Source organism: Arvicola amphibius, chromosome 9 (assembly GCF_903992535.2).
Source record: "Arvicola amphibius chromosome 9, mArvAmp1.2, whole genome shotgun sequence".
NCBI lineage: Eukaryota > Metazoa > Chordata > Mammalia > Rodentia > Cricetidae > Arvicola > Arvicola amphibius.
This window is the reverse complement of record NC_052055.2, coordinates 111,364,433-111,377,771: the sequence shown is the minus strand read 5'-3', so window position 1 is coordinate 111,377,771 and position 13,339 is coordinate 111,364,433. Positions and strand designations below refer to the sequence as shown.

Genomic DNA, 13,339 nt, shown 5'->3' with positions numbered 1-13,339 from the left:
TTTGTGATTATTTCTAGGGTTTTGGTCCTCTCTTGATTTTCACCTAGGTATAGAGAATTAGGATGTGCCTGGTGTAGATCATAAAAGACAGATTTAGCCTATTCAAAGGTTCTGTTGCCTTCTTTCCTTTGGCTTTGATTTAAAAAAATCTTAGGCAATTTGAAGTAATAAAAATAAGCACATTCAAAGTATTGCAATTGAATTTAATGATTTAGCATATTGTATGGAGTGCGGAACTTGAAGAACTCTAACAATATGTGTCTAGAACTATGTCACAAGGGAAATAAAACTGCTTGGGAATAAGTATAAGTTCTTCTGTACTCACAAGGTCAGGCTGTATGAGCAGCTAACTGTAACTGACAGAAAGGCTTATTTTGGGTCGCGCTACAAGATGTCTGACATAGAGCAAAGATAGATCATTATAGACTATTATGTGTTCCTTTATATTTTTATTAAAATTTTAAACTTAGTATGATTATATATAGATTGATAAGAATTTTAACTTCCAAAGATGACTTTCTATATTGATAGAAAAATCTAAAATGATGTGATACCAGCAATGTTCGAAAGAAGAATTGGTTCTCTGTCTTTTGGCTAAGCTCAAATGAAGAAAGGTTCAAAGGAAGTGGGACTGCTCGGCTGTGGGTTTGAATACACATAACAAGAGGGAGAATTATTACTTGTAATACGGCTGCATAACACTCTCCCCCAAGATTACATTCCACTCTACAGAAAGGACCTTAAGCCGGAAGGTAAACAACTAAAAGTTTCAGTCCCTGAAATTTACCAGATTCCCTCCCTCCCTCCCACCCTCCCAGAATAAGCAGTAAAAGCTGAGAGTCCCCTTCAGACCAAAGGCCCCTGAGCTCTCAGAGGAGAAAAGCTGCAAAGATGACTCTAAGACCAGACCTGCTGCATGGAAGAATCAGAAACCTCCCTAGCTGCCTGGAAGAGATTTGGACCAGTCACTTGGGGAGTGTACTTTCTCACTTACTGAGCTGCCTACAGGCTGTGCAGTGTGCTCCAGGTTACCCAGCTTTGGTGAGCTGTCACTTATGCTGGTGATGGCGGGGTCTTGGTGATACAGCTGCCTGAATCATTTCTGCTTCTCTAAGTAACCCCTCCCCCATACTTTTGTAAGTAACCCTAATAAAACTGATTGGTTCACCAAGTTGACTTTGGTGGTATCCGAACTTTGGTTTGTTGAGGATTCTCTAGGGTAAGCAGACATGTGTGTTGTATCTCCTCAGGAAAAGTTCTGTCACATGACAAATACTAAAAGAGGAAAAATTAAAGCCCTTGTTGGAGGCATGTTTGTGTTCAAAATAAAGAAGAGTTTAGATTAGCGCACGAGGACTTCATCATTATAAGAAGATAGCTTCCTGTCAAGGGCTCCAATGTTGGGTAAGGAACTGATTAGGATATGACTAAGGGACTTCTCAAATTTAATTCAATTCTTGATGTACACTAACTCATGAATCATAACATAGGTAACTAAGTTGTCTTTATAAGAGAACTGGAAGTAACAACTGTGAAAATAAACCAACAAGGATACAACTGGGGGAGCATATTTACAGAAACTGCACCCTTTGGGCTTGGGCCTCAAAAGGTAGGACCTTTGACTGTGACAGCGAACACCTCAAGCAGATAAGTGGTATGTCCTATTTTAAATGATCTCTGGGAATATCAGAAAGAAAAGTTATTGGAATAGAATGCTGACTTCCACTTTTATGTCTATAATGACATTCCTTTCTATTCCTAGTTGTTCCTAGTAGTTTGCTTTAAGTTGGTGACTAACAATTTAAACCTGCGATTTCTTAATTCTGTCTGGTGGCTCTTTCTCACTGAAGAGTAGCCATATCTTTGGTACTTTGGTACATGTCTGGCCCAAAAAGTAAATGTCATGATTTTTGATAAAGGTACCTTATTCTTAATATGATGGTTCGTGGCCATTCTATTGGCTCTCAGTGACTTTTTAAATACTGAGACACTTTTTGCAGTCACAGAAAGCAAACTGCTGCCTTCCCTGTTATAATCTGAATCTGCTTCAATTTTTCGGTCTAGTTGGTGATGCTATTTTGGAGACTGTGGAGAACTTGAAAAGTGAGACCCGGATGGAGAAGCAGGTCACTGGAGACAGGACCTTGGAGGTGTTTTATCCTTGACTGCTTCCCACCACTCTCTGCTTTCTCATCTGCCATTGCTACCATGATAGACTGGTATTGCTGAAACTGAACCGAACTAAACCATCTCTCTTTTAAGCTATGCCAACAGCTTGGGGATAGTAAAGAAAAGTAACTAGTACACTCTCTTTTCCCATGATGCCCTGTTCACAGTCACCTACTATACTGTCCTGAATATACCAGGTGATAATTGTATGAATTAAAGTTTATGAATACTTGTTACATTTTTTATTGCAAGTAACTATTTCTGTAGTTTACAGTTCCCTTTGTGATTTGTAAATATGAGAATTCTCTGAAAGACAAACCCACTGCGCTTTGGCTGTCAATATCCAGTTCTACTGAGCCAGGCTTCTGAACATAAGAAATTCATCCAATAACTACTGTCTTGCCATTTCTCTTGGCAGGTAGCAATTTGCTCTCTCCTTAGGGACTCCCCTACCTTAATACTGGAATGTTTTTGTAAACTTCAAAACAGAGATCCATCTTCATTAAGCCTTTAAGGTCATAATGAGGATATTTCACGTACGGATACCAAATTACCCTACACAGATTCTTATTATCAACTAGCAATTGTGCCAGGCTTCCTTGTGGGCTGATTTTATCTAAGGTGGTACTTCCATTTTATGAGACTTCAGTTAATTAGCTACAGTTGTTTATGGCCAAATGGATGTGACCAGAAAAGGTAGCATATAGAGATCTATGTGTAAACTGTTTTTAATTGGTGAATATCAATGTTTGAAATTGGGAAAAAAATCAGGAAACGGGGAACTTATATAATTACCAATATTAAACAATATAAAGGGGAGAAGGACTTCTTTTGATCCTGTGATATCAAGAAAAACAAAAAAGTATTCTGAATCAGCTAATGGGAACAGAGGCCATTAGGCTGTCACCTATATCGACTTTATTTTTAAAACCTTTGCCCTGTCAGGAGTGCGCTGCAATATTTCAGGTGCCACTGAAAGCAACGGGGCATGCAAGTATAGCATCCCTGGAGGACCACAGGTCCCTCTTCATCGTTTTCTATTGTGACAAAGAGCAGGTGATGTGCTTCTGCCTGCATTTGCAGCCAGAACAATGCCCGGCCCAGGGAGAGCACTGAAGACTTGTTCCTTAGATGAGTGACAGAGAAGGTAGGCTGACAAGTGGCTGTCACCCGGAAGCTGCCTCCTCAGCAGCTAGCCGGCTTCCCGCTGCCTCACCTGTCCGGCCGCACCGACCTGAGTGCGCGCCCCCTGCCCCGTGCAGTCTTCAGGTGGCGGCTCATTTCTCACAACAGGGCCTCGTGAGGCGCGCAGACCCGGGGCTAGACGGGGAACAGGGACCCAGAGTGACCCGGGCCTCAGTTTCCACAACCAACCTGCGCGCGCGCTCGCCTCGCTGCAACATGGGTGGGCAGTCCGGCTCTGCCAGGCATTGCGAAAGCTAGCCAAGCCGCCATCGCCAGGCGAGAGAGCGCGCGACCCGCCGAGCAGCTTCCCACGGCCCGCGCTCGCCGTGGCGCGCTCGCTCCGCCGTCCTTCGCTTCCAGAGCGCAGCGGCGCGCGCTGCGACGCCTGGGAAGCCGAGGGCGCGCGTGCGGGGACCGGGGCTCGGAGGGAGGCCGCCCGGCGCGCGTGCGCGCGCGCCTAGGACCCGGGATAGGTCGGCGGGTGCGTGCGCCACAGGAAGAGGCAGGTTAGAGCGCACGCGAGCGTGCTCCGCAGGCTGGGCGCGGGATCTGCTCAGGGCGCGTACGCGTGGCAGGCAGGGGGCGGGGTCTGCGCGCGGTAGGCGGAGGGGGCGGGGCCCGTGTGCGGGCAGGTAGGCGCGTCCACCCCAGGTTCCCCCCTCCCGTGCGCGTGCGTGCGTGCGCGTGCGCGGCCCTCCCTCCAGCCGAGAGCGCGCTCCTCCCGCGCTCGCGCCGGCCGGCGTTCAGTCTCCGAGCCGCGCACTCGGAGGAGCTCCAGCCGCCGCCGCCGTCGTCGCCGCCCGCCGTCTCCGTCGCCGTCGCCTCGGGCCGCGACTCCCGACCGGAGGCTCTGCCCGCCCCTCAGCCGTTTCAGGCCTTTCCCGCCCTTCGCCCCGCCGGCCGCCGGCGCCTGGCTTCGACGCGGGGTCTCGAAGATGGAGGTGCCGCGCCTGGACCATGCCCTCAGCAGCCCCAGCAGCCCCTGTGAGGAGATCAAGAACCTCAGCCTGGAGGCCATCCAGCTGTGCGACCGCGACGGTGAGGCACGGTGACATCGGCGGGAGACAAAAGGACGCGGGCGGAGGGGGTCCGGTTCGGTCCGTGGGAAAGGGCGCCTCTCGGGTCCGCGGGAGAAGGCTGCCGGGGGAGAGGGCGCCTCTCCGGTTCTCGGGAGAAGGCTACCGGGGATGAGGGCGCCTCTCGCGTCCGCGGGAGAAGGCTCCGAGGCTCGGGTCCGTGGGAGAGGGCTTCACTGGGAAGAGGGAGCCGTTCGGATCCGCGGGAGAGGGCTCCGCTGTGGAGAGGGCGCCTCTCGGGTCCGCGGCCCGGTGCTGCCTATTTCTGCAGCAGGCAGGTCCTGGATCTCCCGGCACAACCGCCACCGCAAAGGCTAGCTAGGTTTGGCTGACCAGAAACTTCTCCATCTCGGTGCAAACCTCCTACCCCGGCAAGTGACTACCTGGGGTGAGCCTCGTAGTGTTTTAGTCGGCGGGCGGAAAAGCTGCGTTTCAGCACCAAGGACAGACACTAGGTTCCTGGCTCTGGGCAGGGAGCGATTCTGAGAAATGTCAAAAAAAAATCTGTACAGGACTGGGTCCTCTACATCTGCTGGGATTCAGTGTGTGTGGAGCACGTACCATTGTGTGTTGATGTGTCGGTACTCTATTGTTAAAGTTGACAGCCTCCGGGAAAAAAAAAAATAGTGATTGATCACAGGTCCGAGTGTTAAAGTGCAGTGTGGGCCCAGAGCGGTGTGCTGGACTAGTTGGAGGATTGGAGGATCAGTGTTGTTGCAGTGATTTGGAATAAAACTTCATTTGTAAAGAAGTCGTCTGATTGCTGATTGGCCAGATAATTGTAAAATTCTGCATATAACACAGTTGAAAATCAGTTGACATGGAAACACTTGACTATCATTGAAATTTTAACTGTATATGAATATGGCTATTAAGCGTTTTAAAGAAAGTTATGAGAGATATTTGCTATACAGTAAGATCATAACATTTAACATCGTAACCCATATAGGAAACAAAGATCTTGTTTTTAAAAGCATTTAAATGCTAATAACTGGTTTAGGCATTGATATTTTAAACATTTAGGTAGTGTGAGAGCTAAAGTCCTGTTTACTAATACATTTGTTATTGTTAATATGAATTTATTTTTGAATAATTTTGAAACCAAAATTCAAATGCTTTGAACCCAACAAACCTTAGCTTCTAAGAGAGATGTAGTGAGAGTAAATAAATATTATGGTAAAGGCTGCTTATATTTCCTTCATCGGTAGATGTCATTAGTAATGTTACCTTCCTAAACTGAAGCTATTTTTATTATCTCAGATTGGTTTTAGAGGTGAAAGTAGCTTTGATATTTATTTAGTTCAGTGATTTATACGTGCTTATTCGAATAGTCAGTGGGACTAGATAACTCAGTGTTGTTCTTCCAACTTCAATAATTTTGGTGTTTTAAATTGCATTCACTATGTTCATCATGGCTTTTAGGGAAATATTTGTTTAATGAAGTTCAGAGTCACTAATGTACGGTGTACAAGTTAACGTTGATTTTACTATAGTCTGTTCTAGAATAGTAGCTCTTTGGGTCCATTTTTAGCATCTCGGTTGACATTATGAATCCTGCCAAGTGACCAAATTATGTAACATTTAATTGAGGGGGATGCTGGGATCAAGCAATAGCTATGACAATTATTATTTGTAGTCCTCTGATGGATTTATGCTGGACTAATCAGGTTTCATTTTTTAAAATAATTGAAACCAAGGAGTACAAAGAACCATGCCATATGTAAAAAAAATGGAGAAATTCCATAGAGAGGTTGTCAAATGCTTGTCTCCCTCTCCCCTTTGTGACCCTGTTCTGATATATGGCAATTTCTAATCAGTTAGTTGGTTTCATAAGAATAACTTATAGGGAATGACACTTTTTGTAGAAGAGTTGTGTAATGTGTTGTACTGAATCTGTTAACTAGACCCTCCTTAACACAGTTTCCTATTGAGATACTACAGCTCCCTGCCCTTCGCTCACACCCCCTTTCTCAGATCTCAGTGCTTCACTTCCATCAACACATGAAGTAGAAAGGCAAGGTTATGGCAACATTTGTAGCTGAAGGTATGTTTTTATTCTAGGTCCATAGAGCTGTAGTTTTATTTTATGATCATGGGGTATATTGCTTTGTTTGTGGTTTACTTGTTAATCATTTCACTTTGCTCTTGTTAACTTGGTAAGAAATGGGATGAAATCCCTTGGAAATGCGGTAGATATTTCTAGTAGGGCCGCTAATGTGCTTTCCTTTCCACCTGCAGATGTTTTGAATTGTATCATGTTGCGTGAAGCACAGCTGTGGCTCCTGGTGTGTAACTGCCTGTCTCTCATTTCTTTGGCTCTCCTCTTATGCTTCGTCTGTTGCTGGTCTTCCTATAAATTATAGTTTATGCTGATTGATAGCATCTGCTCACATCATTTCCTTTTATTTATTTATTTTGCAGAAAAGTTAGTGAACTTGGAAGAATATCAGAGTTCAAATAGTCATGCACTGGGTTTTTAATAAAGCTAAAGGGTTCCTGTAAATACACATGCATATTACCTTGTGAGTAGTCTTTCCCAGGCATGTCTGCTTTGTTGCTAGTATGTGGTTCCTGCCCGAGTGCTAATCACTGTAGTTCAGAATGAGGATTTTAGGCAGGAACTATTGGAATGAGCAGAGTAGCTCTGCGGGCTTTTCTGTTAATCCCCCAAGCAGGCAAGTGCTTCTTCTCCTAGCTCTAGAGTGCTCTGGTGCACTCATTATTGAATACAGCATGTTGCTTCACAATGATTTTTTTTAATGGAAAGAAAAACATCCAGGTTTCATCTGAAAATATTAGAAAGATGGGAATCCATTTTTAGTTTGTTTCTTCCTATAGCTGCATGAGGTGCCTACCCTCCTGTGACAAGAAAAAAAAAATAGCTCACTGACCCTTATACAAAATTCTGTATCAGTTCTGAATCTCATTGTCTTTTTATCACACACATATGTACTCCTGTATTGTTGTTATAGAGAAGTAGGAAAGACTGATTTTTTTATAATATTAACACATGCCTCCCAAAGCTTTCTGTCTTTAACAGTCATTATCTCTCTGAATAGGTTGTTTTGTGGCTGTCTAGATTTGGTGTATGAGGTTTATTATGCTTCTTAACAAGAGAACACAACTTAAGGAAACTACAGTTTCTTTGTATTTGTAGTTCTGTGGAGAAAGGGAAGGGGGTTCTTCTTTATATATTCAAAATATAGATTCCTTTAAGAAATCTTATTTACTTAAATTATAGAAGGAGCTGAAACATTCTTTTATGCTTTGGATATGTGACTTAAACACATCATAACATTGGGAGCTTAAAGTAACCAAAATGAATAATGGCACAGTCTACATTAGATACCCTGTGGTAACATCTCTGAAGCAAGCAAATGCCTGAAAAGAACTCCTGTGATGTGTGCCTTTAATGTCTTAATCACATGAATGTGAGGTAATCATGGCTCAATCCCACTGACATGCAGTATGGAATAGCAGTAATACCATTGCAGATCAGATGGCCAGGTTAGCGTGTTGGCTCTGTAACCTTGGGCAAGTTACTTAACCTGTTTTAGCCCGAGGCACCCTCATGAAAAACAGGCATGATAAAAATCATATATGACTTTTGAAATGTAGATTGAAGTATTATATAAGCATAGACCACAATTCTTCTTGCAAAATGTAGAAAAATTATTGGGAGTGGAATGTTATAGTCTTCATACTCTCTTGAATTGAATGTACTAATTTTTTAACCTCTTTTTTATAGCCAATATTTGTATCCCTGTTAGTAATTCAGTTGTGTGCTGTTTAGAATAATTTAGAATAATTTCATGAGAAATTATTCTGAATAAATTCTGAATCTTAAAAGTAAATTGAAGAGAATCACAGCGGCAGTATTCTGATCCTCTGCTCAGCAACCATCCCAACTTGCCACTCATAGTCCTAGAAGCTGTTTTGAGCCTCTAGTTCACATCTGTGGCTGCTTTCCCTGTGCCTTGTGACCTGGACACACACTTTGAACAAGTATGTCTCAGCTCCCCCCTGCCCTTGCTTGACAATATTTTTCTTCATGCCCTCTTCTAACAGCTGCTGTGCTCTGTGTCCTATGTCTCTGTATTCATTTCTTTGCCTCAGATACCACGGTGAAGGTGCTGTAAATTTTCATTAGTGAGCAAAGAACTACATGACTAAATAAACGCTAAAGGAAGCAGACAAGTGCAAGAAAACCATCAGCTATGTTAAACCAATTCTTACTCTTGCTGGGAGCTCTATTCAATTTCTGCAGAAGACCAAGAAGTTTTAGAGAGAAAAGTCTCATCAAAGGCTATGTGAACAGACTCCCTCCAGTGGCAGAATGGCTGTGTGGCCTCAGCAGTAACTGCACTTGACTGGTTGCCCAGACAGGCCTCTCAGAGAGTCACTCCAGGCAGAACACTGTGTAGACAACAATCAGGTCACTTGGTTTATCTTCACTAATATTTCCCACTCATTTGTCCCATCTTGCTTTTCCTCTAACTTGAGTGAGTCTGCTCCCATTTACTCTTTATATCAGCTTCAGTAATAACAGCAGTTTGTTGCCTTGCTGAAATAAGCTTAATTACTTTAGTTTCTATATTCGCTTCTCTGCTCTTAGTCAGAGTTTCAAAATTTACCTTTCGCCTTGTTGAATACATCTCTTTCTTGGGTTTATTTTCTATTTCTGTTCAATTTCTTTCTAAGAATCTCTTTTTTTCTTTCTTTTTTTTGTTTTTTGTTTTTTGTTTTTTTTTGTTTTGTTTTGTTTTTCGAGACAGGGTTTCTCTGCAGCTTTTTTAGAGCCTGTCCTGGAACTAGCTCTTGTAGACCAGGCTGGCCTCAAACTCACAGAGATCCGCCTGCCTCTGCCTCCCAAGTGCTGGGATTAAAGGCGTGCGCCACCACCACCCAGCTCTAAGAATCTCTTAATTTATTATTAATTATTTGAAATATCTTCTTACCGTGCTAATATATATGTACCTCATTTTGTAACTATTTCAAATATTTTATTACCTCAAGACTATAACTACTCTACTGTCTCACTGAGTAGAATATGTTTGTACATACACAGCTGAGGAGGAAAGTCAGCATTTGTAAAGACGTGTAGCAGAGGTATGTAGCAAAGCAGGAACATCGGGGGTCAAATGCACAGAGAGCTTGAGAATGCTCTACGCCCAGGTGTCAGAACACAAGGTGTTGGCAAGGTGGAGGGGTGCACAACAGACCTCAGGACTGAATTCCAGACAGAGTAGAATGTGATCTGGAATAACTAGAATTGTAAGTCTGGAAAGTTGAACATCAGAATTATTGACAAGGGGGAAAGCATGAGGAAAAGCAAGTATTTGGAGGCATCGGTTTTTCACACTGAAGATTTTAGGTCTCAGTGTACATCCAGGTGTGTCCTACATCCTTTTCAAGAAGAACTTCTCTACTTCATAGACATTGTATCACTAGAGAAGTACTACCTACTATCGAATACATATTCCTTTTTAGGGCCATCATTTTGTTCATCCATACTACACAGAATAGTTCAGACTTTCTAATTGAATTGTCTTACTGAGAAGAATGTGAATTGTTTTTGTTTGGTTTGGTTTGGTTTTTTGAGACAGAGTTTCTCTCTAATTTTGGACCCTGCAATTTCAGGAGATCCATAACTCTATTCAGGTATCTCTGTGTAACATCCCTAGCTGTCCTGGAACTAGCTCTTGTAGATCAGGTTGGTCTTGAGCTCACAGAGACTCCATCCCGAGTGCTGGGATTAAAAGTGTACACATCACTGCTTGGCCAAGAAGGATGTGTTTTATACATATATCTTTAAAAAGAAAAAACTGGTGTTGGAAAGTTTCTAGCAGAAATGCAGAAAACTTATAGTCTAATGATAGAAGTTTTAAGGTGTTACTTTATAAAAACAAGCTCTTTGCTGCTTAAGAGGGGGTAGTGAAATAGAGGTACTTTTGCCCATCTACATAAAGATAGTGTTAGAATCTTTGGAGGCCTTCCAGGTTTATTACTATAAAGAAGAAAAGAGCATTTGTGCTAAGGCATCTAAATGGAACTTGAGGAAACCACCCAGAAATGTATGGCACAGGTTCTTCAGTTGTGTTCTCTGAAAAGGAGTTCTAGAATGGGGAGAACAATTACTCATTGAAACTACCTGTGTCATTAGGGAGACGAGAACTTATGTGGAAGAAAGAGGTCTGGATTTGACATCGATTTTAGAGTGGTCCCTCAGGGGTTAGTTGTATTTCATTCCTTGAAGGAAAAAGTGAGCACAGTACAGAGGAGGCTAAAATTGGATCCCAAAGATGAACTAAATTTTCAGTCCAGGTATGTTAAAAAGGCTGACGGGGCTCTAGTAGTTCAAAGTTACTTCACAGCTCTGGTGGATCAAAGGGCATCTCAGCTGGATTTGTAGCTAGTTTGCCATTTTAATGAACATTTGAACTATGGTTGTGGTCCATTTGCTGCTCTGGAGATTTGATGTATGTACTCTTGACTATAGTGGTTGTGGCAACTTCTATGAATACATCTGTTCTTTGTTTTCTACAGCACACAGGATTTGCTACCTACAGGTAGAACAGAAGGTGCCTTACTAGTCATAAGATGAGGCATACATGGTGGTGCACACCTTTAATCCCAGCACTCAGGAGGCAGAGGCGGGCAGATCTCTGTGAGTTCAAGGCCAGCCTGGTCCACAAAAGCTAGTTCCAGGACTGGCTCCTAAACTACAGAGAAACCTTGTCTCAAAAAACAAAAACAAAAACATGAGGCATACACAATTTTACTCTTTACTTTAATTTTAATGGAGTCTTGTTTCATCCTCCAGGAGGAGAATGCCGATAAATGTCTCAGTCTTTAAAATCTTAAAAGCTAGTGACTAAGGCCAACAAGAACCAAGATAATCTTGTACATTTATTATGGAAACAGTTTCTGTAATTATGTCTATGATGTTAAACTAGGAGTTAGTTATCATGGTCCTTAAGCCAGATCCCCAAGCCTGCCACCTGTTGATATATGTAAAAGCATACTGGAACACACATGCCCATTTTATGTAATTGTAGTAATTTATGTTTATAAATTTATTTTCATATTAATTTCATATTATCAAAGTTTTGAGACTATGTACATCATACAGAGATCCATAGGAAGTCAGTGTAGAAAGTTAGCCCTGTGTGGGGTTGCTCCAAGATCGATGACCCTGTAGGTCCTTGTGTCTGAGTTTAGGAGGTGATGTTTCTATGTGCAGGCATTTTCAGGTACACTTACAATTCTGTGAATATGTTTTTAAGGGTCAGAGGTGGTATAAACTCTGAAGTCATGTAGATTTATACTAATAAGTATTAACTAAGATTTATACATATCATATTCTGTATTCTACCAAACTGTTAAAAGAGTAGTTGAGGCAGGCATGGTGAGACATGTTTATCATTGTAGAGCTTGGGAGGTAGAGGGTCAGGAATTCAAGGCCAGTCTGAAGTACATGAGATCTGGTTGCTTTGAACATGTTTTAATTCTCGAGTCATAATGACTTCAGCTGCTATTTTGCTGCCAAGTTCTAGAACTTGTCAGAGACCATGTAATTGTTTTGAAAAATAATTTCTTTTAAAATGTAAGGAAAGCTTGTCATTTTTCATTGCTACAGTCTAAATCCTGTCCCCCCCCCCCAAAGACTGACTTTCTTTAGCTTTAGTAGCAATTTCTGAAATCTTATAGTAGATAGCTGCCAGTGTGGTCAGTAACAGCAGAAAAATTAGCTCTACTAATTAGCAGGTAGCTGACATTTTAAACTAAATTGGTCTCAGTATATCCATGTTAAACTTGGTTAATGGTTCTTGTTCTTTTTAATCTAGAAATGTATTTAATTTTATGATAGTGCATACTTTATATAGGTAATTAAAAGGATAGCTACACTTTAGACTTAACTTCTTTCCTAGTATAATTGTACAGGACATAAAAATCATCCCAATCCCTTAGTGTGCTGAATTTGTTCGCTGAGAGTAAGGAACAAATAGAGACACGTGAACCTAGACTAAAAAGAACTGAGTGCTGCATGCAAATACCCAAAGTCTATTTGAAATTTCACTTGAGCGTATATCTTCCCATACCTGAATATAAGCTATAGCAGATAGAACCCAATCTTCGTAATTGCTGTGCAGTAAACCAAGTTTTCTCTTTGATGTCTACTCAAAATCAGGTACTGCAGCCCAATTTGATAAGTGCTATTTGTGACCCAGTAGCTCAAAATAACTCAAAATAATGATAAAGAAAGCTAAATAATGTTTGCTGATCCTTTAATCATCTCTGTCCTAAAAAAGAAATTTAAATCTCTTGACAGTGGGTCTGGTTCTCAAAATGTACGCCATGGATGACTTGTCAAAACAAACCTCACTCCCTGAGTTTGTGATTGATTAGATCTGGGGTGGAGCCCATGAATTTGTTTTTCTAACACATTTCCAGATGTGTTACTCTTAGTAATCTAGTATCTACACCTGAGAAACAGTGCTCTGAGGAGCATGACCAAATGGTTTCTGAAGCAGGGGAGCAATATTAGTCGATGTTGCATTGCTCTGAGGAAGTACCATAACCACAGGGATTTGTAAAGAAAACTGGTTTATTTACACCATAGTTTTGGTGATGGAAACCTTAAACAGCATGGTGATGGATCTGGTAAGTGTTTCCCTGTTTTTATCACCTTATGGCACATGGCATCCTGATAAGAGACCCAGTATTGGGGAGAGGAGAGGAGAAAGAAAGAACATAGCAAGACACAAGACAGGAAACTAGGGAGCGACCAGGGAGGTCTTTATAACAACCCTCCTACATGAACTAACTAGGGCCCAAAATTACTTTACTATTCTTTGGGGCAGTGACCTCGGTGACCTAGTGACCTCTCACTAGGTCCCACCTCTTAA

At 42.2% G+C, this 13,339-nt stretch overlaps 1 protein-coding gene and 1 long non-coding RNA gene across 4 annotated transcripts in view; one reads left to right on the top strand and one right to left on the bottom strand.

Moving 5' to 3' along the window:
- Positions 1-3,725, bottom strand: part of LOC119823064 — a 105,207-nt gene extending 101,482 nt beyond the window's left edge. For both annotated transcript variants that reach the window (XR_006020881.1, XR_005286892.1), the window contains exon 1: positions 3,544-3,725. This is a non-coding gene — a long non-coding RNA (uncharacterized LOC119823064). The remainder of the gene's footprint in view (positions 1-3,543) is intronic.
- Positions 3,142-13,339, top strand: part of Phyhipl (phytanoyl-CoA 2-hydroxylase interacting protein like) — a 36,974-nt gene continuing 26,776 nt past the window's right edge. Inside the window, exon 1 of one of the 2 annotated variants that reach the window (XM_038342832.1) lies at positions 3,142-3,316. In XM_038342832.1, coding sequence (XP_038198760.1) covers positions 3,301-3,316 — 16 coding nt within the window. In that variant the 5' untranslated portion in view covers positions 3,142-3,300. Of the gene's footprint in view, positions 3,317-4,096; positions 4,393-13,339 lie in introns of those variants that run through there. The other variant, XM_038342831.1, reaches the window with a different exon arrangement.